General features: G+C 45.9%; 1 protein-coding gene across 5 annotated transcripts in view; it reads left to right on the top strand.

Moving 5' to 3' along the window:
* IFT54 (intraflagellar transport 54) overlaps positions 1 to 24823 on the top strand; it is a 372547-nt gene that overhangs the window by 200001 nt on the left and 147723 nt on the right. For 2 of the 5 annotated variants that reach the window (XM_086956264.1, XM_086956263.1), the window contains 4 exons: positions 3820 to 3897; positions 5638 to 5715; positions 13169 to 13261; positions 19616 to 19723. The exons of 1 other annotated variant lie outside the window; for it this stretch is intronic. In XM_086956264.1, coding sequence (XP_086812390.1) covers positions 3820 to 3897; positions 5638 to 5715; positions 13169 to 13261; positions 19616 to 19723 — 357 coding nt within the window. The remainder of the gene's footprint in view (positions 1 to 3819; positions 3898 to 5637; positions 5716 to 13168; positions 13262 to 19615; positions 19724 to 24823) is intronic. 2 more of the 5 variants (XM_086956265.1, XM_086956261.1) reach the window with 2 other exon arrangements.

Here is a 24823-nt window from a genome sequence, read left to right as displayed (position 1 = left end):
GCCTAGTTGAAGGTGGGGGAAGCGGAGGTGGCGATGGTGCGCATGGAGAAGTTGATAGCTCCAGCGGTCAAGGTAGTGGTCTGAATGAAAGATGAACAGGAGGTTGTTGAGGGAGCAGCTTGTGAAAGGTGTACATCATTTGCTGCAGAGAAGAGATGAATGCAGTGGGCAATTGCACCAGCTGGGGATCCCTGTAGTAGCACTGTGAACCATAGTGCTTGAAACTCCTTTGAGGCATCTCGGCTGCAAATGTTTGAGACTGGTACTCTTCCTCCTGGCACCCTTCCTCCTCATAAGCCTTGTTTCAAAATTCCTTTATGTTGCGGACATCCAGGTGCGCAGGGCTGTATACCATATTTGAGTCTTGCTCTTGATCTCTGGTGTCTGCTTCTAATTATTAATGCAGAATTTAAGAATGTAGCGAGGCTGAAACTCATATGCATAAAAGTCTGTATTTTCATTATCAACTGGGTCATTGTCAACTAGATGGGCAGTGCCATCGATGATGAAGGTAGAGTGTTGGCTGTCAACAGTGTTGACGGTGATAGGACCTTTGTCGACAGGAGGATGACAGGCTTCCATGGTGTATCCGTCGATCGCATAGTGGTCGTCATAGTTGACGAGGATGTGATCTGCAAGATACCTTCTCAGAGTATTTATTTTAAAAATATTTATCTTTCTTTTGTCGTATGTATATTAACTGACTCATTTGAAATAGATACTTTGATGTACATTTTTGTGTACACTGTTTTCAGTGACCATTGAGTAACGAGCTACAACTTGAAAGTTCTTGTTAACCTTTGATTGTTTTCCAGGAGAATAGCAGCTCTTGAAGATCTTATTTTCATTCTCCTAAAATGTTTAGTAATTATTTATCAACTACTATTCAGTATCATCTATCGTACTTAACACATCATCAGCAGGAGTTCTTCAAATGTTTTGGACAATATACAGTGCTTTAGCTGTAGAATTGAAAACATCCAAACAATCCATAGCTTTTTCCTGATCATACCTTATTACCAGAGAACATCTCTTCTAGAAATATAGCAGTGGCTGCTGATTTCTTGTGAAAAGTTGCTATAATTAAATTTTAAAGAGTTGCCATATGGAAGCTAGTCTTAAAACATTATTGATTCTCATGCCATAATAGACTAATGAATGCTTCAGATCTTTCTGAGGAACATGTTTGATTGTGTGTTTAGCATATTTTCACTATTTACTCATAGTTCTTATATTCCAAGTTTACGCACTGCCCTAACCTGAAGATTAGTTGGATACTCTAGTCAGTATTTGTGAATAATAATAAAACTCAAAATCATGTGCTAAAGATTTCAGGTTTATACTCCTAGTTCTTGTTGGTGGGTATTTTTAATAAATTCCCGAAAACAATTGTGCCTGCTGCGTAAGCCCAGGAGAGTGGAGAGATCTATTTCCTCGTGCTAGCAACTTTAAAAAATGTAATTAAATGAGAACAACTGCATTCATTTTGGGAGTAGCTGGCTGCCTTAAGGTAACTACAAGAAATTACTCTGTAACAAAACTTCTGTCTATCCATTCGCTGCTCTTGTTTTATTTCATTTTTAGGGAGTGAATTGATTTTGGTTAAGTGAATGTCCTCACGTTTTTATTAAGTCTTATTGTCAATTTAGGCAACAAAACAATAAATGTTAACTTTTAACAAGACAATGTAAAATTATACTTTGTAAATGTGAAGTGTATTTTCTAATATATTTTTAAGCGATCCAGATCTTGCATATGGGTTACTCTTTTCAGTGCTTATGTTTTCATAGAGGAGTCCATAGTTATGAAAGGTGTTTTCTGTTGAATGTTAATTCTACCTGGGCATGTTGTAAATTTGGTAAATGTATCTGATAGAGATTTCTAGCTGCAGATTCCTTACCTTTGAATTTCCCAGGTGTCTGGCTGGATATGGAAACTTCAAAGGTAAGGAATCTGCAGCTAGCTAGATAGATTCTCTACCAGATAATGTGTTACCGAAGGCAAGTAACTTGTTTGACAATGCTTTAATGTATCATCTGTGTGACTCAGAAGTGTTCCCAGGAATCAATGGCCTTTTGCTTGATTTTATTTTTACCTCCCAAAGAACTAGTTGGTTTTTGAAAGATGGTAATTAAATGTCTTTAATGGTGAGGCAAGAGGCTTTTGTGGAGCAGTCTCTCAGCGGGTGCTGTTTATTTGATATGCTGGTCAGACTGTTATTGGGGAGGAAACACTGCTACCCATCTTTAAAATATATTTCTAAGAATCACCTGAGGGCCAAAAGACATCCCAGTATAATTGGCAGAGCAGTTGTAATAAAGTGCATGTGTTTTAATTTTGAATTCTTCATTTTGCCTGTTGGCTTCCTGGGCTACCTCCTGTGGCTTTCCTTTTTACATTTTTGACCATTTCAGGCATTCTTTATCATTTTTCATCACATATGTTTGTAAAAAAGAATTGAACTAAGCTTCACATACTGTAACAGTTGGTAAAGTTAGACAGTATTTTAGTTTGCTGTTAATGTTGCTAAAGCTGTTATCCCCTGTTCTGGGACATTAATAGTAGACTTTATGGCAGCGTTTTCTTTCTATGCTTTGGACGTTATTAATTCTTGCTATGCTGAGGTTTTTGATAGCAGACGATTAACAATAGGATGTTTCCCATTTCATTTTTGTCAACTTTGTTTGTTAAAGGTATTTGTGTAATACCACACTGTCACATTGTGGTCACTTCTGAGCACTGGATATACTGCAGGATTACTGAAGCTTGGAAGGGGTATTCACAGTTTAATTGTATTTGAGGACTGAGCCTCTGTCTGGCATTCTTTAAACTCTTCGGGCATGTCCCGCTGTTGAATGCCAGCTTGACCAGCTGCGTTATCAAGGCTTTCTGAAAAGTAGGTGGTTCTGCTCTGCCTCAAGTTAGGTTTTAATAATTCCAAAAGCTGGGCCCCTCTACTTCAAGGGACTTGACTTTGTGTTGTAATGTTTTGAACCATTCCAGTTGGCTGATGTAAGAATGAGTTATTATTAAAGTGTAGCAACGTATCACTTTCTCTTATAGTTTGGGCCTTTGAACTAATAAGTCATGTGTGGGTTATAGAATCTTGAAATGAATGCCCGACTTCCAGCAGTCAAGTCCCCTGTTGTAATTTACTGACATTTCCGTATAAACGTGCTGCCTGACTCTTGTCTGCAAACTGTAAGTAGATTTATTGGTAAGTCCGGTGTAGACGGGCCAGTTCTAAGGTTTTGGGTAGTTCAATTTAGTATTGGGTTTTGTGGATGTCAAAGATTGCCTAAATCATGTCAAACTGAAAATGGGTGACCTTTACTAGTGGATGAATCTAGGGTCTGAAGGTGAGACATGCATCAGAGATGTGTTTCAAATATTTTACTTTCTGTAATGTGGCTAGCGCAATCCAATGCTTTGCTTGTAGTCCTACCCTTGATTAGCATCTAACTTTTAGTTCTGTTTTTACCAGTGGAGATTAGCACAGATATTAATGTATATTAGTTCCCCCATAATATATAGTGTCGGAGACCATCCTTTGCCTGAATTCATTTCTGTGTCTATTGAACCCTCTGATAATGGGGTGGAGGGATGTAGATTTATAGAGTATATAGGTGTGTGTCTTAGTCGGTTGGTCTTGTGTCTGCTTTGCAACTTGTGTGTGGCATGGAGTTGGTGTTTCCTGGGGTGAGACTGAAGGCCATGTCTGACATACAAGGAGGCAGAAGCCTCTTCTACTTGTTAGTTGAGTCTTTAAGTATGTACAGTCATCTAACACTTGCCTCCCTGTCACCTGTTTTGCATTAGGAAGGAAGGAAGCTAAGCAGCCAGGCGATAGTGATTTAGTTAGGAAGGCTCAGAAGGCTATGCCAGCGAAGAGTCTAGGTAAGACCCCAGCACATGCGCTATACTGTCTCCTGTCACGCTGAGGACTGGTGGGTGGGTCTGCACTTTTCTCTGTGTACTTTCTTAGTTGTATTAAAATGTATAATATTTACTGATAAATAATCTACCTGCCCTGTATTCTAAGAATGGCAGATGAGTAAAAAAGTTTTTTTTTTAAACTGTAGGCATCTGCTTCTGGGGAGCGGCTACCTCAGGATTTGCATAGCCTGGAAATTCACCCATGAAGCTTATAGAATTATTTTATTTATTCTGTTTATGAGGGGGGAGCCAGCCTTCGTGATATGTGAGCAGGTTTCAGGGTGTTTATAGTAGCTGGCCTAGTGTACCTTGCTATGAAAGTGTTTCATAGAGCTCCAGGTCGAAGGGATATCATTTAAGAATACATTTAAAATGTTTGGGGATGTCTTTAGGTCCAGTGCCACATAATCCCACAATTTCGTCTTTAATTATATGGCGGCTGCTTCATGTTGCAATAGGATTCTTCTGTTTGGACCTTATTACATTGTTTCACTTTATTCAGAGATACAGTTTCCAATGTAATAGAAACAGTGTCTTCCTAGAGTATTATTCTCCCTTAAGGGGAGTGATGACAGGAAGCCCAACTGGTCTTGGAGTACTTCCTTCCCGCATAACTGTTGTGCACCTAAAAAATAGGTATGTCGGCCTATGTCTGACCTGCTCTCTTCAGAGCGCTTGTAAAGGTGTTTGGCTGAACCATGTAGGCACAGTTCCACTGTACTGACCTGGGGACATCATGTCCTGGTGCCTGCAAAGACTAAACAGAACACACCAGTCGTTGCATTAATCACAACACCATGGACTCCTGACAGTTCGCTACACTCCAGCCCTGTTTGCTTTGTGCAGGTGCTCGTGGACGGCCGCACACAGGTATAAAGAGCCACCAGTCCCTCAGACAAGGAATCCTTGGTCAATCTTTTTATCCTCCAGTGTTTTATGCATTCAACTTCAAATTGTAAGCCTTTCAAAGCTGCCTTGAAAGGGCACAAAGCATGGCAGAAAAGGTTATTGTATAAGGAAAGACATAAACATTTGACTAAATCACAATGGCCAGAGAAGTAATTTCTTTTTTGCCAAATATGTGGCTACAAACACATATATTTACACCTCATGCCACCATTGTTAATTTTATGTACTTAATATTTACAGTTAGGAAATTAACTAATTGTACTGAAAATATCTAAGAAAGGATGTGTCATCTATGGCTTCTGTATCCACATCTGGCGCTTTATTTTCCAGGTGAAAAAAACTGCATTTTTGTATGTCCCTTGAATTATTTATAGCTTTGGAAGAATAGCATTTATCCAGTACGCTAAATTTAATTTTGTTGAGATGTCATTATACCAACCAGCATTAGACGTATTCCATAGTATTACATAGGTCAGTACACTTGGTCTGCAATGTTCTGGCCCAGACTGCTCAGACATTCCATTGGTTCTGACCTCTTAACAGCTAACATCCATTTTTACAGTTTTATGTAGCGCCATGGGTAAGTCTTACACAAAGTATTGCTGCTGCTTCAATCCAGTTGCCATGGAGAACATCGAAACTAATCTGGAGTTCAGTAACAGATCGCAGTAGAAAATATAGAGGAGGCCATAGATGGGATTACATGTATCCTGTCCCAGAGTTGGGTTTAGGTGAAGATTTCTAATGCAAAGGGGTGTGTGGCATATTACTTCTTAAATTCTCTCATATCAGGGCGAAAGGAACCTTCTAGAAGAACAAATACAGTTAGTTCAACTGACGAACAGCTAGCGATTGCTTCAGAAGAGAGAGGTAAGCCGCTCAACATGATGTCAATTGGATTTCCAGTTCTCTTACAGAGTTAGGCCCATGTTCTGTATTTGCTCAATGAAGGCATAGGGTTGATGAGGATGGAATACAATGCCACATGGTGCTGTTTTATCTTGGCACACTTAGCTTCACTGTAATGTAAGATATATGTTGGTATTGCCTTGGTGAGTAATTGCATCTGCGCAAAAGCATGTTGTGCTTTTGTGCAAATGCTTACATTAACATTTTTGTAAATTGATGAATAATTATGAGACAACACTGAGGGTGGTGGGGTTAGGCAAGCTGTTGGCATTGCCATGGTTTTAGGTGAACTCGATGAGCATAGTGCTGCTGATATCCAATCTGCATCTGGAGTAGAAGTGGCTGTTAGTGAAATTTTATTTAACCAGCCTACTCTTTTTATCATAAAGCGATGTTCTTTCATGCATCCGTGACATTATTGCAAACCAGAGCTTGACAGCTAAGTCAACTTGAGTGCCATTTTGTAGGTGAGGGAGTTAAGGAGTCTGTCTAGCTCTGGCATTTCACAAATAACTAAAGTTCTGTAGTAGGGGATCTCTGTGTATAGTCATAATCTAGTGAATAGTCCCGCCCATGTGCGTGGACCCCGGAGCAATCAAAAATAATCTCTTAGTGTCGAAAAAATGCAGAACTGCACAGACACTTAAGAGAGAATTTAAAGACATATAATGCAGCCTATAAACAGGCTACACTGTCCAGTACTTCAACTAGAAATTCCACCAAAAATCCACAAAACAGCAAAGCCTATCCAGATTTCCCTTGCCTTCAGCAAAAACCCCTCTGGAATGATAGAGAGGAAGACATGGACAGACAAGCCCCATAGGCTGCCATTATGTGGCTCAGAACAGGATACTGTGCCTTTAAGAGAACTTTCCAGAACTTCACAGTATCCCAGAATGCCCTGCAGGTCCCTCTTACTTTCAGTTCTTTTTGAAGGCTCCTGCTAGCAGGACCCTGGAGCATTGAGCTCTCCCTTTTTGGGACTTATTTGGTGTTTTTTCACTATTTTTCACAGCTTTAGTACTTTATTGTACAGTGGGGCTTTTCTTCTTGGTTTTCTCACTCTGTTTTTTGTCGAATATGCCTGCCTTATTTGACAAATGCCCGGAGTGCTCCAGGATAAAGGACAGGTCGGACCACCATGAGGTGTGTATCCTCTGCCTTCCAGCTTCTCATGTTCCAGAGGAGTGTGTTATCTGCCAAGGCTTCTCTGGAAGGACCCTGAGGGAAAGGAAGAAGATCAGACTTCAGGGTCTCGAGGAAAGAAGACTGAAGGCACAAGGTGGGTCTGGAGGGGCTTCTTCTGCCCATGCTGAGGCCCCTGGGGGGCTCCCCAGGGGCAGAAAGACCAGCAAACATCACCATTCTCCGCCTGGGTCCATTGCGCCCACTACGGCGCCGAGAGTATTGACTGCGGTCTGTTCCCCATCGTCGGAGACGAAACGACATCGAGGCTCGGGGTCGAAGGATATCACTAGACCTTCGAAGTCCCCGGTGACTGTTTCATCGTAATCCTCGTCGGCGTCGACGTCGAGCGATCGGCGTCGACGAGCCAGGCGTCGGCGCTCGCCGTCGATGCGATACCGCCGTTCGCCGTCGGCGAAGAGGAGGCGGGCGTCGTCTGTGAGTTCCTCGCCGTCAAGGTCGCCGTCGAGGCCCAGGTCGCCGTCGAGGCGCATGAGGTCGCCGTCGAGGTGCATGAGGTCGCCGTCGAGGCGCATGAGGTCACCGTCGAGGTGCATGAGGTCGCCGGCGAGGCGAATTAGGTCGCCGTCGAGGCGCCGAGGATCGCCGTCGAGACGCCGAGGTTCGACGTCGAGGCGCAAAAGGTCTCCGTCGAGGCACAGAAGGTCGCCGTCGAGGCACCGAAGGCGTTCGACGCCGAGGAAGAGACGCTCGACGTCCAGGGGCCGACTCTCGCCGTATGGTCGCCGTTCTTCGACGCCTAAAAGAGGTGAAAGTAGACCTGACGCCGTGGGAGGTTCGCCTACGTCCCAGGCTGGAAGAGAAGGGGGTTCACCGCACTCGGTGTATTCAGAGGTGTATACCCCGTCGGGGAAGGTGACTCCCCCTCCTCCGTTACCGATGGGTCCCCCTCCGAGGACGCCTACTCCGCCTCCGTTGCCTCCACTGCAACCTGGATCAGGGTTGCCTGAGAAGCCACCTCCGGTTCCGCCGAGGTCGACTTCGTTGCCTAAGCTTCCGACGCCTCCGAAGGGTACGCCTAGACCGAAGGATCCGTCCAAACCCAAGTCACCAGTTTCGGTGGACCCGGTTGATCGTCCGTTCACGCTCCGGACGGAGAGGAAGATCAAGGAGTCGTCATAGATCCTCCACCAGATCAAGGCGTGGCCATAAGAGGAGGGGGTCTAGCTCCCGCACGGACTCTTACAGGACCCATTCCTACTCGCCGACCTTATCGGACTCTCCTGAGACCAGGATCTCTCCAGTGGACGACATTGCCACATTCCAGGAAGTTCTCCTGAGGGGGGCTGCGAAGTTAGGTATCACGGTGACTGCTCCAACACCTACGACGTCTGTGATATTCGAGACGCTTCACAAGAAGCACTTGTCTCGCCCTCTTCTGCCTCTGGTGCCTGGATTGAAGGAACCTGCGGAGGAGCTGTTCCTCACGCTAGCGTTGGTGAAGGCCGCTCCGTCCCGGCTTCTGAAGAAGTACAGGGCCCCGGATTCGGACCCTGCCTTTCTGAGAATGGATCCGGTACCGGATTCAGTGATTGTGATGGCTACCAGGAAATTGCATTCTACCTCCCCGTCATCCACCGTGCCGCCAGATAAAGAGAGTCGATGGATCGACTCAGCGGGAAGGAAAGCGTGTGGGACCGCTCCCGCAGCCATCAAAGCTGCCAGCGATACAGCTCTGCTAGGCCGTTACGACCGGGCGCTGTGGGACTCCCTTTAACAGTTCGTGGAACTGCTACCGAGAGTCAAGAGGGAGGACTTCCAGGAGATCCTCAAGGAAGGGATGCTGGTATCAAACCAGGTGATCAGTGCAGCGGCGGTCACCTCCCTGTTGGCCGCACATGGTTACTGCCATGGAATCAATCAGCGGCGGCATGCCTGGCTATGGCTCACGTCATTCAAGCCGGAGGCCCAGCAGCGGGTGGCCAATCTGCCCTTTTCCGGAGAGACCCTTTTCGGTAAACACGCAGATGATGAGATGGCCCGCATGAAGGCAGAGGCGGAGACCCTGACGGCTGTGGGCTTGGAGAAGCCCAAAGAGAAGAAATCCTTCAGGCCTTTCCAGAGGAGCTACGGCGCACAGGGAAGGGGACGGGGGCAGTCTTCGGGACAGCAGCAGCAACAACAGCAGCAGTTCCGGAGACCCTTCCAGAAACGTCAGAGGGGTAGAGGGGGACAACAGTCTTCTACCGCGAACAAGGGCCCGGCCGGGTCTCGACCCTGAGCGGTTACTTCCCCTTCATCCGTTACCCGCTCCGGTGGTGGGAAGCGTTCAATTTTTTCTGGCAGAGTGGAGAAAAATTACTCAGGACAAGTGGGTGCTGAATAATGTATGCAATGGATACAGTCTTCGGTTCATCAGCCCTCCTCCAGCGATCCCTCCGGTCAGCTCGCAGTATCAACTGCGCGAGCTCCAGGCGGAGGCTGATATCCTGTTAAGGAAAAGGGCGATAGAAGACGTACCTCTGCCTCAAAGAGGAAGAGGTCTGTACTCCCGGTTCTTTCTGGTTAGCAAGAAGGACAAGAACGAGTTCAGGCCCATTCTGGACTTGCGGCAGGCAAACAAGTGGATTCGCAGAGAAAAGTTTCGCATGCTGTCGTTGCATCAGATTTATCCTCAGTTGCAACAGGGGGACTGGCTTTGTGCCATTGACCTACAGGATGCGTACTTCCACGTGTCCATCGCGTATAAACACAGGAAGTTTCTGCGATTTCAAGTCGGCACCAACCACTATCAATACACAGTACTGCCATTCGGGCTGAAATCTGCGCCCAGGACATTCTCAAAGTGCATGGCAGTGGTAGCGGCACACCTCAGGAAGAACAAGGTGTTTGTCTACCCGTACCTGGACGATTGGTTGATCAAGGCCTCCTCCTTCTCGGAAGCTCAAGTAGACTTCCAGAAGACGTGCGTTCTCTTGAACAAGTTGGGGTTGCACATCAACATGTCCAAGTCTGTCCCGATCCCGGTCCAGTGCATTCAATACTTGGGAGCCACCATCAATACGCTGTCTGCAAGCGTGTCTCCTTCGGAGGAGCGACGGCGATCGATCCTTGGGAAGGCTCAGGCTCTTATGACCGCTCCATCTACAACAGTGAGGACGGTGTCTTCTCTACTGGGGTCGATGGCCTCTTGTATCTTCCTCACTCCTCATGCACGACTACACATGAGACCTCTGCAGGAGTGCTTGGAGGACCAATGGGACCAGAGGAAAGGATCTTGGGACGACAAGATACGACTGTCTCTGCATGCTCTTCAGTCTCTGAAGTGGTGGTGTTCAGCGGAGAATCTCCTCAGAGGGGTTCCCTTCCACAAGGACATTCCTACTCAGACTATCGTGACGGATGCTTCTCTCCAAGGCTGGGGAGCGCATTCGGGAGACTTACAGATTCAAGGAACGTGGTCTCAGATGGAGTCCACGTATCACATCAATTTCCTGGAACTCAGAGCTGTTCACTTGGCGCTGAAGGCCTTTCATCCGTCCTTCCAGACCAACTCTCTGCTTGTACAGACGGACAATACGACCACGATGTATTACCTCAACAAGCAGGGGGGGGGGGAGATCGCGCACCCTGTCTCGGGAGGCGCAGACGATCTGGCGCTGGCTTCTGGCCAGAGGATTGACGATAACGGCTACCCATCTACCAGGTGTGCAGAATGTTCAGGCAGACACACTGAGCAGACTGATTCAGGAAAACCACGAATGGGTCATAAACAACGACGTACTAGGAGAAGTCTTCGAAAGGTGGGGGACTCCAGACGTAGATCTGTTCGCCACTGCCGAAAACAGCAAATGCCGAGACTTCGCCTCCAGGTACTACCAGCAAGGGACGCTGGGGAATGCACTCTGGATCAACTGGTCGAACAGCTTTGTTTACGCTTTTCTGCCCATTCCCCTGATTCCAGCGATGCTCATCAAGCTGTCCCGGTCCAGGGCACGGATGATCCTGATTGCCCCGGAATGGCCCAGACAGTGGTGGTTCACGGACCTTCTACACCGGTCTCTCCTTCCACACATACGGTTGCCGTGCAGGCCGGACCTTCTCACGAAGTTCGGGGGGCAGATGTTGCACCCCAACCTCTCGTCCTTGAGTTTGGCGGCATGGCTCCTGAGATAGTGCAATATGGCCATTTGAATCTGCCCGAAGATTGCATGGACATACTGAAGGAGTCTAAGAGACCCTCCACTCGGACTTCCTATGCTTACAAGTGGAAGAGGTTTTGTATCTGGTGTGTGTCCAGGAACTTTGACCCAACGACGTGCAAGGAAGATGTCATCCTTCCTTACCTTCTACATTTGGCGCGGTCTGGCCTTAATGTTCATTCCATTAGGGTTCATCTCGCTGCATTGACTGCCTACAGGAAAAGCCCTTCACAGACTTCCTTCTTCCAGATCCCTGTGATCAAAGACTTTTTGGAAGGCTTGAAGAAAGTGTTCCCTCTTGTCAGGCTTCCTTCGCCTTCATGGGAATTGAATGTGGTGCTGTCCAGTTTGATGAAGGAGCCTTTCGAACCCATTCATAAGGCCTCGTTGCAGCACCTGTCCTGGAAGGCGGCGTTCCTCGTGGCCATTACCTCGGCCCGCAGAGTGAGTGAAATTCAGGCGTTGTGTTGTAATGAACCTTATACTGTATTTCATGCTGCTAAGGTTGTTATGCGTACTCACCCTAAATTTCTTCCCAAGGTTATTTCTGACTTTCCTGTCAACCAAACTATAACTTTGCCTACGTTTTTTCAGAACCCTTCATCTCCAGCGGAAAGGTCTCTACATTCCCTGGATGTTAGGAGGGTGTTGAAATTTTATCTGGATAAGACCAAAGGTATTCGTAGGTCAGACCAATTGTTTATCAATTATGGATCGGTCAGGACGGGTCTTGCGACCTCTAAGCAGTCCATCTCTAGGTGGATTGTGTCCTGCATACAACTGTGTTACCAGAAAGCTAATAAGACCTTAGGAGGTAAGCCTAAGGCTCATTCCACCAGGGGCAAAGCTGCCACGACAGCCTTGCTCCGTAATGTGCCGATTGCAGAAATTTGCAAGGCCGCCACTTGGAAGTCGGTTCATACCTTTGCTAAGCATTACTGTCTGGACACTGATGCCAGGGCGGATGCTCAGGTTGGACAGGCTTCTCTGCGGAATTTGTTCGCACAATAGTAGTGTTGGTTTCTTTTCTCCACCGCCGCTTTGGTGTGGGGATGGGCTTGCCGTTCTATTCACTAGATTATGACTATACACAGAGATCCCCTACTACAGAAGGAGTAGTTTATTTTCTGTAACTCCAGTTCTGTAGTAGGGGTATCTCTGTTATAGTCATAAGCGCCCGCCCTCCTCCCCGGTGGAGATGGATATTCATGTCAGGAATGCTACAGGTCTGGTGTGTTACGCCTTCAAAAAGAACTGAAAGTAAGAGGGACCTGCAGGGCATTCTGGGATACTGTGAAGTTCTGGAAAGTTCTCTTAAAGGCACAGTATCCTGTTCTGAGCCACATAATGGCAGCCCATGGGGCTTGTCTGTCCATGTCTCCCTCTCTATCATTCCAGAGGGATTTTTGCTGAAGGCAAGGGAAATCTGGACAGGCTTTGCTGTTTTGTGGATTTTTGGTGGAATTTCTAGTTGAAGTACTGGACAGTGTAGCCTGTTTATAGACTGCATTATATGTCTTTAAATTCTCTCTTAAGTGTCTGTGCAGTTCTGTATTTTTTCGACACTTTAAGAGATTATTTTTGATTGCTCCGGGGTCCACACACATGGGCGGGACTATTCACTAGATTATGACTATACACAGAGATACCCCTACTACGGAACTGGAGTTACAGAAAAGAAACTACTCCTGCTAAAATACTGTCCTGTGCTGTAGTTGGTGTTCTTCATTTTACATGATTTCTTGCTGTGCCCCTCTAAATAACCCTTTCTGAGTTTTTCTTTCTGACCTCCTTGTCATTTCTCCCTTTTTCTTTTTATCCATTTATGGCATAAATCCAATGGTTACAACTTGCCCTTACATCAGTTGAGTAAAATAAGTTAGACTTAAGAGCTAATTTACAAAAACCTTTAGGTTTGTGAACACAGTCACATCACACAGTCCATACCATCTGCCAGACAGATGTATGCTTGCTGTGGTGAATCAGTAAAGGAAAACACCTGTCTGAAAAGCTAAATTAAGATGTAGGATCTTATAATGTGTGCTGTTATTTCCATCTTGTGCTAGGTAGAAGATGCTCTAATAAAGTGTTGGCACCAGGTAATACATCAAGTGAAGCAGTAGCTAGTGTTCAAGGAGAACAAGCTGCAATACAGCTAGGTAAGAGAACCATTTACGTTTATACATCATCGCTGCATGCATCATCCACAACTTCTTGGAATGTGTGATAGGTCAGAACTGGTACATAATTCTCTGGAAATCGAGATCAGCTTGTGCCTCAGACCCTTAACCTGGACATCCTCAGGAGACACATTGCTCAAACAAACATATTAGATTTGAGGTGTCAGCAGCTGGTTGTACCATAGGTGAGTTTGCTCTAAAGAAATGTCAAACTTGAAGGTTGAGTTGCATGTACAAAGCTGCTGCCCATAATTTGTTTTTAAATGCTGTGGGACTTTGAACCCCTAGAAGGATATAGGATCGCAATGGTTTTGTTAGTCACAAGTCATGTTAAACAAATCACTTCTGTTGTGGTATTTGGATGATTTAGGGTATTGCTTTAGAGGAGAATGTTAGATGTCCTTACTATGGTTTGTGAAATCTCATAAAGACATACGTGGTCTCCGGAATGTTAACTGGAATAGAATTTTTGAAAGGTCAAAAAAGGTTTCATTGATAGGATTTCAGTATAAACTGAAGATAATCAGCAGAATATCTCCATGGTTAGTTGTGGGGCCTGAAACCCATCAGCTATGTAATGTGACCTTGCAGAAACCCTAAAAGTGGATGTATAAGTTCAGCTATTAATGATAGTGAACAATCGTAATATATGTAATCTTCTGTTCGTATCATGTGTGGCTGAAGATATACATGGTTCGCATACTCTTGCTATCTAGTGTTGGGCTCGGATATTGCATGTTTTTTTTTATTTTTAAGTCTTTCGACTGACAAAGTCTCTGTGACTTCTCCTCTGGATGTAAATGCGCAGGTCACCAAATCTCTTGTTAGATTATTTTTATCCACCATTGGGTTTGGACGTGATCCAATGTGCTCCCGAAAGACTCATTGTTTGTTTTCAACTTGTTATGCCTGTTCCTTTCATCTGTCCCATTGGCAGTAACCGTCCAGGCCGCTCTGCCATTAGGGCCATCCCATTTTCTTGACTCTCTTCAGAGAATGAAGAAACTCTTCAGGTAATGGAAAGGATGCCCTTCAGGAGATGCCCCAGTGTCACTCTTAAGTATCCTCTGTCCGACCTCCACACCATCTGCATCTTGTTTCTCTCATCGCACCGCGATAGGAGCAATTGTGACTGCTGCTCGAAGGTCCGCAACAAGTAGACCATACATCAGTGCCTAGATCAATGGTGGGCACACAGTAGGGTGGCCCAGTCTACTTCCAAAACACCCAATATCTTCAGGGAAGACTATGCCTGCCTCTTCCTCGCTCATCTCCCATACTCTCTCCTTTAAGGCCTTTGGAGTCTTACTCTGACACAGAGAACCCTAGCCCTTATTCTTCAGCTGAGGATTTTGCATCTCAGTATCCTGGTGCTTATGATGACCCCTGAGAGGATTACAATGTGGAGCCCCCCAGACCCTTATTTAGAACATATCCCCGTCAGGGTCTCACCTTCAGATGGCAGTTTGGTGTACCACAGCATCATCCAACGCACAGCTGCCTACCTACCTACCTATAAGGAGGACATGTGCAGGAAGTGTAAGAAGAGAACTTCTTGCTGGAGACCCTCTTCAAAACAGAGCACTCTTTGCAGTGTCTCCTAATGCTTACGGGGTTGATTACATCAACCACTGACATCTTTAAGGAGCCAGTTAAATCCCTTGCAGTTACACCACACAAAAAAACCCAGCTCCTTTGGACCCACTCTACATCAGGAATCATGTTCCTTCAAACACACTATTGGTTACCACTGTTAAGAAAAGAGCAGCAACCCAGGCCACTAGTGATGTGTCTCCTTCTAACAAGGAGAGTAAGTGGATTGATGCTGCAGGGAGAAAAATAGTGGTATATATGGCCACCCTTGGGTGCATAGTCAACTCTGAAGGCCTCCTCTCTAGGTATGGCAGAACCTACTGGGAGGAAATGGAAGGACACTTGTAGCATCTCCCTGATCGTTATCATAAAAGCAGGTTGAGAAAGGTAAGGCCTTCTCTAATGCCAACATCAGGTGTGCCTTGCCTGTGGCTGATACCGCTGCAAGGGGCCTAAATACTTCAGTTATCCTATGGCACCACCACTGACTTCCGTGTGCCTGGCTTCAAGCCTGAGGTGCAGTTGGACCTCGTCATCTTGCCGTTCAGTAGGGATCACCACTTCAGACCTTAGGTTGACACAATCCTCGAAATCAAAAAAGGAACAGAGACTGAAAAGGCAATGCGCCCCTTGCAGGATTCCTCCTTTAGCAGGGGCTCCTAAGGAAGCTTCAAAGCCACTTCCCCAGAACCTTCCCAGTCCTACCAGAGGCAGCAGCAAGCCTATCACCAGCAGAGGGAACAGCTCTAATGCAGGGGCACCCCAGTAATTGACCTTCTGCAATCAGTCGCCAGGAACACTTTGACTGACTTGTCCCGCATTCTATCCCCCCATTCCCCCCTGATTATGCACAACCTGAACGGGGGCTGGGGGTGTTGAATTCAGGGATTCTTTCCCCCATTGGTAGGAGATCAACTCCAACCAGTAGCTCTTGTCCATGGTCCAACATGGCTACTGTCTAGAGCTTCTCACCACTCCACCAAGCATCTCCCTCCTGCACCCATGCCCTTAGCCCTGAACACCTCACACTGCATCAAGAGGAGGTTCAAGAAGAGCGCTTCTGTCAGAAGGAGTCATAGAGCCAGTACCCCTCCAACACCAGGGCAAAGGCATCTACTTCCTATACTTTCTCATCCCCAAGTAGAATGGATCCAATCCTCAACCTCTGTCCCCTCAACAGGCACATATTGTTACAACACTTACTCCAGTATTGGGGAATCTATGAAAGTTACCAATACTGGAGAACTAAAGTTACAGGTAAGTAACTTGTTTCTTCCACACGCTCACTCTATAGAATGTCATCCCACTGCTTCAGAAAGGTGGCTTCATGGCCAACATCGACCGATTCATCCAGCTCATCCAATCTACCTCCGCTTCATGGTCAGTTGTAAACACTGCCAGTTCAAGGTGGCGCCCTTTAGAGTCACCATGGCTCCAAGAGTGTTCACCAAGTGTCTGGCAGTGGTGGCTGCCCACCTAGGAAGGAATGGAATCCACGTTTTCCCTTATCTTGATGACTTGCTGATCAGGAGTGCAAGTAGACTCATTACCTGGCTCACATCCAGGCCATAGTCTTCCTCCTTCACAGTTTAGGGTTCACAGTAAATGCTACAAAATCCCACTTAAAACCACTCCAGATCCTGCCTCTTCTATGGGCGGCCATCTACTCCTTTTTGGGCAAAGCCTCTACCAGCCTTCAGAGGATGCAGGTGTTTTGACAATTACTGCCTCTTTTCCAGCCACTCACTAACATATCCATCCGCACTGTTATGTGTTTACTAGGAATGATGGCTTCATATATTGCTTTATTGCCCCTTGTAAGGCTTCCTATGCACTCGCTTCAAGAGTGCCTTTTGAGCCTATGTTCACAAATCGAGGGTCACATGGAAGATCTAGTGTTGGTAAGAGCACCAACCACTTGTTGCAGGGGAGGTCTTTTGCAGACCATGTTCTGCAAGTGTTCATCACCACGGGCATATCCCTAGTCAGCTTGAGGGGGACATAAACAGCATGAAAGTCCAAGTTCAGTGGGCTCCTCATCTACGATGTATCCACATCAACCACTTGGAGCTGTTAGCCATTCAAATAGCCCTCATGGTGTTTCTCCCTCAGATTCAAGGCAAAGTGGTCCCAGTGCATGCCAACAGCATGACCGCCATGTTTTATCTCCAGAAGCAGGGAGGCACTCACTCGCCTCCCCTGTCTGGTCTAGCCGAACGGACTTGGCACTGGGAAATCCATCATAGGGTTCTTGACCTGGTAGGGTACCCACCGATAGTGGACAACACATTTTCAGACATGCTCAGCAGAATGCAGCAACAAGTCCACAAGTGGCACCCCAGACATAGACCTGCACCCCTTGGCAGAAAACATCAAATGCTGAAACTTTGCATCCCAGTTCCACATTCCTATCCATAGACAATACTCTGGGGATGGTCAGAGATCTTCGTCTATGCCTTTTCTCCTCTGTCACTGATTCCATATGTGGTCTGGAAGCTGAGGCAAACATCCCTTACCTCCTCATACCGGTAGTTCCGACATGGGCCAGACAACCATGGTTCTTTACCCTGCCCGAGACGTCCATTGTCCCACACAAGAAGCACCCACACAGGCCTGACCTTCTTACTCCATATCACAGCAAGGTCAGGCACCCGGGCCCCTGGCAGCTCACCTAGTGATTTGGCTCCTGCAGTTCTAGAGTGTGGTAACCTTGGGTTGCCGCAGGAGTGAATGGACATACCAAGGAAAGCTCCATTCACACCTGCTATGCCTCTAAGTGGAAATGTTTTCTGCATTACTGTACCCCAGACAACATTAATCCACTCACCCCAATATTTGTTACCTATTACACCTTCAAAGTTTGTGCTTGTTATATATCTCACTCACGTTACACCAAGCCGCTATTGCGGCATACATGCAGAACAGGGAACACTCTTCCCTTTTCGAAATCTCTGTTCTCTTAATATTTGTTGCGGAGAGCCTTAAGAGGGCAATCCCACATGGGGTACTTCCTGCCCCATTGTGGAACCTGAATATTGTCCTCACCTGATGATTGGGGCCACCTTTTGAGCCCCTTCATTCATACCCTCTGTAATTCCTCTCTTGGAAGTTTTCTTTCCTCATCTCAATCACCTCACTAAGATTTATCAGTGAACTGTAGGCCCTCACTCTTCAGGAACCCTTTTGTCAAGTCCTCGAGGACAAAGTAGCTCTCAGAACCAATCCTAATTTTTTGCCAAAGGTGGTCTGTTCTTTCTACCTTTACCAATCCATTAAGCTCTCAGTCTTCTTCCCACAACCTGACTTGTTAGCTGAGAGAGCACTCCTTGCCCTTGATGTTAAGTGTGCTCTTATGTATTACATTAACAGAACAAAATCCTTTAACAAAACACAACAGATATTTGTAGCTTTATCACAGTTTCATAAAAGCCACGCCATTTCAAAAGCAGAGATTGGCAGGTGGATTTTAAATGTGTCCAGATCTGCTCCTCTAAAGCAAGAAAAAAAATCTCTACTTTCCTGCCCCATGCCATATTCCATCCTCAAGCAGGGCGCTACTAAGACTTTCATTGGGATTCCAGACATTGGTAGAGCAGCCACTTGGTCCACACCACACACTTTCACAAAACATTATTGTGTGGTTTTCCTGTCAAATGAACAGGTCAGATTTGGTCAAGGTGTCCTCTCGATTTTGTTTCAGCACCATTCACTGGCATCCACCGCTTAAGGGAATACTGCTTTTCAGTCTGTACACAGCATGCGTATCTACAGCCACACATGCTATGAATGGAATATGTTACATACCCTCTAAGTATCTGTTCATTGCATGTAGTATTGTAGAGTTGCATGCACCCACCCTCCTCCCCGAAACCCAGTGATTGTTATAGATCTCTTTCTCTTTAAGATGAGTCTTTCTACTTGCATGTTCACTATTTTTTTCTCTGCATACCACTCCATACATACTCTTACCTGTTTGGGGAAAACCTATCTTACAGTGAAGTAGGTGAACATGCACATCTGCATCCATAGGAGTAGTGACCGACACTTTGAGAATCAAAAGACTTCTTCGAAGAAAAGCAACTTATGACATCCAATACCAATGCAAAATAGCAGAAATATGCACAGCATGTTAATCTACAGCACCACATGCAACAAACAGAAGCTTACAGAGTAATCAACGTATTCCTTCTCCAGCAAGAAAAAATGAGAAGCCGTTAAATAAAGCAGTAAGTGTACCGTTGTTGAGTCAACAACGTTTTTTTAGTTCAACTAAGCCAACTAAGTTTTAATGGCCCAATTGCATTTAATATTTATTTTTCATCTAAGCAATAGGTTCCATGAGTAATACGGATAAAACGATTTTAATGCGTGTGATGTGACGTATCTCCTTTTGTGTAGTTTGGATGACTACTTGGCATGCACATTCATTTAGGAATAGAAATAATTACCCCTGGAACGAGTTTCAAGCCGGTGAGGTGAGGTTGCTTTTGGATTTTATATTGTGAATTTGATTGTTGACAGAAGCCCATTTGTCACAAACTGAAGTTTAGTGAACAGCACCTTTGGTTGTAGACTTTTAGATGGAGAGCCGCAATCAGACCTGCATGTGTGATAAAGGAAGTATTTTTTAACCGGGGGTTCATTTTCATGTTCAGCAGTGTGAAAATATTCCAGAATTCAGTCACCGAAGAGTTAGGGAACTCTATTATAGTATTCACATATTAAACTGTCTCATACTAGGGATGAAAGAACCCATTAAAAGACAACAAGAAGGTAGTGTACCTGATGAACCGATAGCTGTTGACTCAGTTGTAACATCGGAGAAGCGAACTGCGACAGAACAGCTAGGTAAGGAAGTCTTAACGAGGCCATGTTTGGCTTGTTTAACACACTACACGTTCAAACATGGCTTTGACTGGCCTTGGGGCTTGTCTTGGTAGTTTTGTTTATATTTTATAACATAGTTGGGTCTTTTTTTCAGAGCCTTGTGTAGATGAGAGCGATACCAAAGGGGATGATGGGCAGAGCCCTGTTTCAGTGTTGACACATTTTCTCCTCACTGTTTCAGAACCCTGTGTCAAGAACTAATGGCTGCAGTGGAAAAGTAACTTCTGATGTATACTTCTACCTGTAAATTCTGCGCTTTCAAAAAGACCAGATGCCAATTTGGATCTGGAAATTTCTGAAGTAGCTCTCTGGCACCAGTCAGGGTGGGTGGGGGGAGTCTGGCTCTCTCTCAACACTGGAAGTGCTGTTGTGGTGTTGAGACTGAAGGCTTGTAGTGCCCACTACGGCGCTCAATTGCCAGTTCTGTTTTTTCCCCTCCTTTTCAAAGCAGGTCGGAAGCTTTTCTCCACTACTCTGAGGTGACAAGATTTTTGCTCTCCAGATGTACAGTGCTAAGGACATGTCCCCATGAGAGAAGTTCAGATTTAAACCCAGCTGGAGGTATGATGGGGAGGGATGTGTATTAGACCTGCATGATTTTCTGTGGCACCTTGGTTCAAGGAACCACTCGCCATCATGCAACCTCTGTTTGTAAATGAATCAGAAGAAGATTTAGGAGGGGGGTGGCTCTTATGCCCTGAATCAGGGGGGAATGTAGAGTGCATCAATCGATCCAGATTATGATCTAGAAGGTCCAGATCTCCAGTTTGCTCTTTTCCATCTTCAATATCTCAAAACAGAAGAGACCTCATTAGAAATAAAAGAAGCTCTCCTTTTCTCTCAGAAAGTTTAAGTCAAGGAGTACGTCTCCACCTTCTGCTTCACACCGGCCCACTACTCTCTAGAGCCAGAGTTAATGGCACTGTCCCCTAGAGTGTCCAGACCCTGCCTCTGCCGACAGAAAGAGCCCATGATTATACTGGCACTCGCATACCCTGAGTTACCAGCACTGGAGGCAGATCCGGACGTATTCAAACAAGCAACGCTGGATATGTTCAGGAGAGAAACAGTCCCCTCTGATGTGCCTTCTGGCTCATCGCCCGTTTGGGGTTGAGTGTTCCCCTGGCACTGTATGAGATATCCCAATACCATCTCGCTTCAGCCTATACTGGGCCCCTCGAGTATCCACCTCTGACGTATATTCCAACATTGGTCCCTGCTCTTCTTCTGATCCTGACATCTTTAGGACCTCCGCCTCTCCCTTCCCCAGAAGCTCTACTGCAACTTGTAAAGAGTATGAAATCTAGCAGAGAGGCCCACTGCCTTAGAGGAGGAACAATATCAAGAAACGCGCCTAGTGCCCAATATCAATATTGGAACTCAATCCACAATCTTTGGCTCAGGCCCAGACCAGAAATCCTCAGATGTCCAAGGAAATGCAGATGCCTCTAATCCCCTTCCCTCCTGACTCTGTTGATTGGATACATCACCAGACATTGACAGTAATCTAACTCTGTGCCCAACACCAGCAGACTTGAGAAGTAATGCTGCACTTGAGGCATCTGAAGAGCTTGAACACCCTCTTCCCTCAGTGGAATACAGGCCCAACATTTTAACTGATGTGCTGCAGTCCATTGTCTCTACTGTGGAACCCCTCACCTCCTTTAATGAAGCTCTTGTGGAAGCAGTCAAAGAGCTGTGGTCAGGCCCACCTCATGCCCAAAAGAGAACTAAACCATTGATTGCTGTTACAGTCCAGCTCCTGGAGACCCAGCTTTCTTGTCCCTTGATCCTTCTCCACAAAGCTTAGTGGTGCAGGCATCCTCCACAATACTGTTTTACCCAGTGCCTTGAATGTAGCCAGTTTATAGAGGGGCTACTCTAATGCCCTTTGGGATATGGCAGCATCGGTGGCTATCAGCTTACCTGACCTTGTCAGGAAGCACTTTGCGGTGGTGATCTGTGACGGGCAGGATGCTTCCCACCATATTTTCAGGGCATGCTTGATACAAACAACTATGTTGCCAGCGCTATGATTTCGTTTGCAGCGTTCAGACGACATGCCCGACTGCAGTCATCAGCATTCTCAGTAGACAGTGAGTGTCTCTTTGGTCAGAAAGCAGATGTTGCGCTGGAAAGTTTTAACAAGGGTAGAACCACCACCAGATCATCAGGGCTACAGTCATTAACAAAGGATTTTGTGTCCATTCATAGGCCCAAGTCCTTCTGCAGGGGCTTTTCTTTTAAGGAGTGCCAGTTAGCGGTCAGCCAGCAACCTAAAACCCCCGCTTGTCTGGCAATCCAGAGGCAAGAGACATGGCCACCCATCCAGACTTTCTCCTCTTTCTCTCCTCCGATAAACCCCCCACCACATCCCTGCACCTCCAGGGAAGGTGCAGTAGTTCATCTGTGAAGGACCATGCGATGCCCTTGAAGGGGGGATTGGTATGCTCTTTTTTGCAGCCCTGGAGCGCCCTAACTTCAGACCAGGGGGTCCTGAAGATTTTGGAAAAGGATTATACCTTACCCTTCTAGCAGCATCCACCCACCCCCATAACTTCTCAGTATCCCTTCCACCGAAGGGCCATTCACAGATTTTAGGAACTGGCTATTCTGCTGCAGAAAGGAACATTTGAATTGGTGCCAAAGCAGGAAATAGTGCAGGGGTATTCCTTTCTGTACTTCCATATTTCCAAGAAGCACTACAGTTCTCGGACGATCCTAGACCTCAGGCGTCTGAACTATTACTGCACAAGGAAAAGTTGAAGATGCTGCTTTTCTCAATCAGCATACCCAAGACTCATCTGAAGCACACCTAACACCTCTTGTCCATATGGGTGGTACTGGACATGACCTTACTCTGGACCTTCAATCTTCAGTTATGATTCCGATGTTCTAGGTCGGAGCTCAGATTCCAGTCTTAATGGCTCTACAGCTGCTCCTTCTGTTGGCTTCTTGCATGCTTCTGGTTACGCACAATCAAATGACCCTCCAGTAGTGCTAGGATCAGGTGGTGGGGAACAGAGGAGAACCTGACTCGAGGGTGGTCTTTTTGTCCCCCGCCAGCAGTGACCATGGTTGTGATGGATACGTCCACCTTTGGGTGGGGTGTGCATCTGCGGTAACTGGAAATCAAAGGCCTCTAATCACCAAAGGAGGTGCCTACATCAGTCTTGGGAAAAATGTCTGGTGCTTAAGGCCTTCCTTTCATCTTTTCACTCTCACTAGATTTTGACAGACAACATGACTGTGATGTGGTACAAGAAGGGAGTAAAAGGGTCTCAGTTTCTGTGCCCGAAAGCTCTGAGACTCTGGACTTGGGTGTGCCAGAAGAAGATGCGTCTGGTAGCCAACCATTTATCTTATTTTTTGTTTTTGAGTATTATGTAGCACTAACTGGATTCGAGGGTATCAGAGCGCTTTCAGGTTATGAGAATACATAAATGCGTTTACAAGAGGTATATGAGGGAATTCATAATGTGAAAGTCACTAGACAGTACAGCACTAAATGGTTATGAAGTCACAAAGTAAAACACAAGGCACATGGAGGAGAAAGGCATCAGGGACAAAAAGGCGATTGAGCAAGGCGTGTGGCCATCTAGAAGGCGTTAACCAACCAGGGAAATGAAGAACAGTTTGTGTGCATGTTGGGGTAGCTGTTGAGAAGTAAAGATTTTAGATCCCTTTTGAAGGAGGGGAAGGAGGAGTTGCAGCGGAGATCTTAGGGTAGCGAGTTTCAGATCTTTGTAGCATTACCTGAGAAGGAGCGGGACTGAGATGATTTCTTCTTGAAGTTGGGAGGAATGAGAAGAAAAGCGTTGGAGCTTCTCAGTGTTCAGTCTCTTCCAGCTCTTGAAATTCTGGTTTCTAAGTATTCTGGAGTTTTTTTATGAAGCACTTTGTGGGTGATGCAGGTTGTCTTGAAAAAACATCTTCCTTCCATAGGAAACCATTTAAGACTACTGAGAGCAGGAGAGATTTGGTCAATTTTTTTGTACCTGTGAGGAGTATGGCAGCTGTGTTGAGAGCAGCTTTAAGGTACGCCAGATGGCATTTAGGAGTTCCTGTAAAGAGGTACTTGCCGTAGTCTAGTTTTGATATGAATATAGACTGCACTACATCTTAAGATCTTCTTGTGGGGATAAACAGCTTTGAGATGTCTGTGTGTTCTGAGCGCTACTTTGGCAGCGTTGTTGATGTGCTCCTCAATGTACATTGTTTTGTCCAGGGTAATGCCCAGAGACCTAATGGAGTTAGACAGAGAGAAAGAGCAGTTAAGAGGGTCCAAATTCTTGATCCATTCTAGAATAGGTAAAGGATTACTTCTGGGGGAGTAGTTCTGCCTTTTTGGGGTTTATTTAAGATGGTTGTTTCTGAGCAATGATTGTATATTAATAAGTGTGGTGTTCAGTTGTTAGAGGTTACCGGGTTATTTGATTTGCAGGGGAGTTGTATGCATATTGCGGGTTCACTCTGTGTAAGAGTTGACAGCCTCAGTTGGTATCATCTTCCTGACCACAAGACATCTTTGCCTGGTGGGACACACCTTAGGTCAGTCTGTTTGCCATTTGCACCAATATCCATTTCCCTACATTCTGTGCCCTCAAGCATCAGTTTGGGGACGTGTTTCAGTTGAAGTGAAAATTTACGCTTCACTATGTGTTCCTCCCATTACCTTCATTTCTGTGAAGTTGAGGAAGATTTGCCAGGCCCAAACCAATCTCATGCCCGGTAGTAGCCAAGAAGAGCATAGTACACAGATCTTCTGCACCTTCTGTCCTAATCAGGGGGCTAGGTCCTACGCCCCAATCTCCAGGAGTCACTCCTTTATGTGTGGGGATTGAGTTGGGTAATCTGAGTCCTTTTCAGTTTCCACCGCAGGTGATTGACGTGATCTTATCAGCTTGTCGGTCCTCAGCTAAGTCTGATTATTCAGGGAGCTGGAATACATTCGTGACATGGTATTTCAGGCAGACAAACTGATTGTTTGAAACCGTCTTTGCTCGAAATTCTTTAGTTGACCTTGTCCTGGGCCCAGCAATGTTGTGCAGTTGGTTCAGT

This window comes from Lissotriton vulgaris, chromosome 2_1 (assembly GCF_964263255.1).
Source record: "Lissotriton vulgaris chromosome 2_1, aLisVul1.2, whole genome shotgun sequence".
NCBI classification, from domain to species: Eukaryota; Metazoa; Chordata; class Amphibia; order Caudata; family Salamandridae; genus Lissotriton; species Lissotriton vulgaris.
This window is presented reverse-complemented; position numbering and strand designations above follow the sequence as displayed.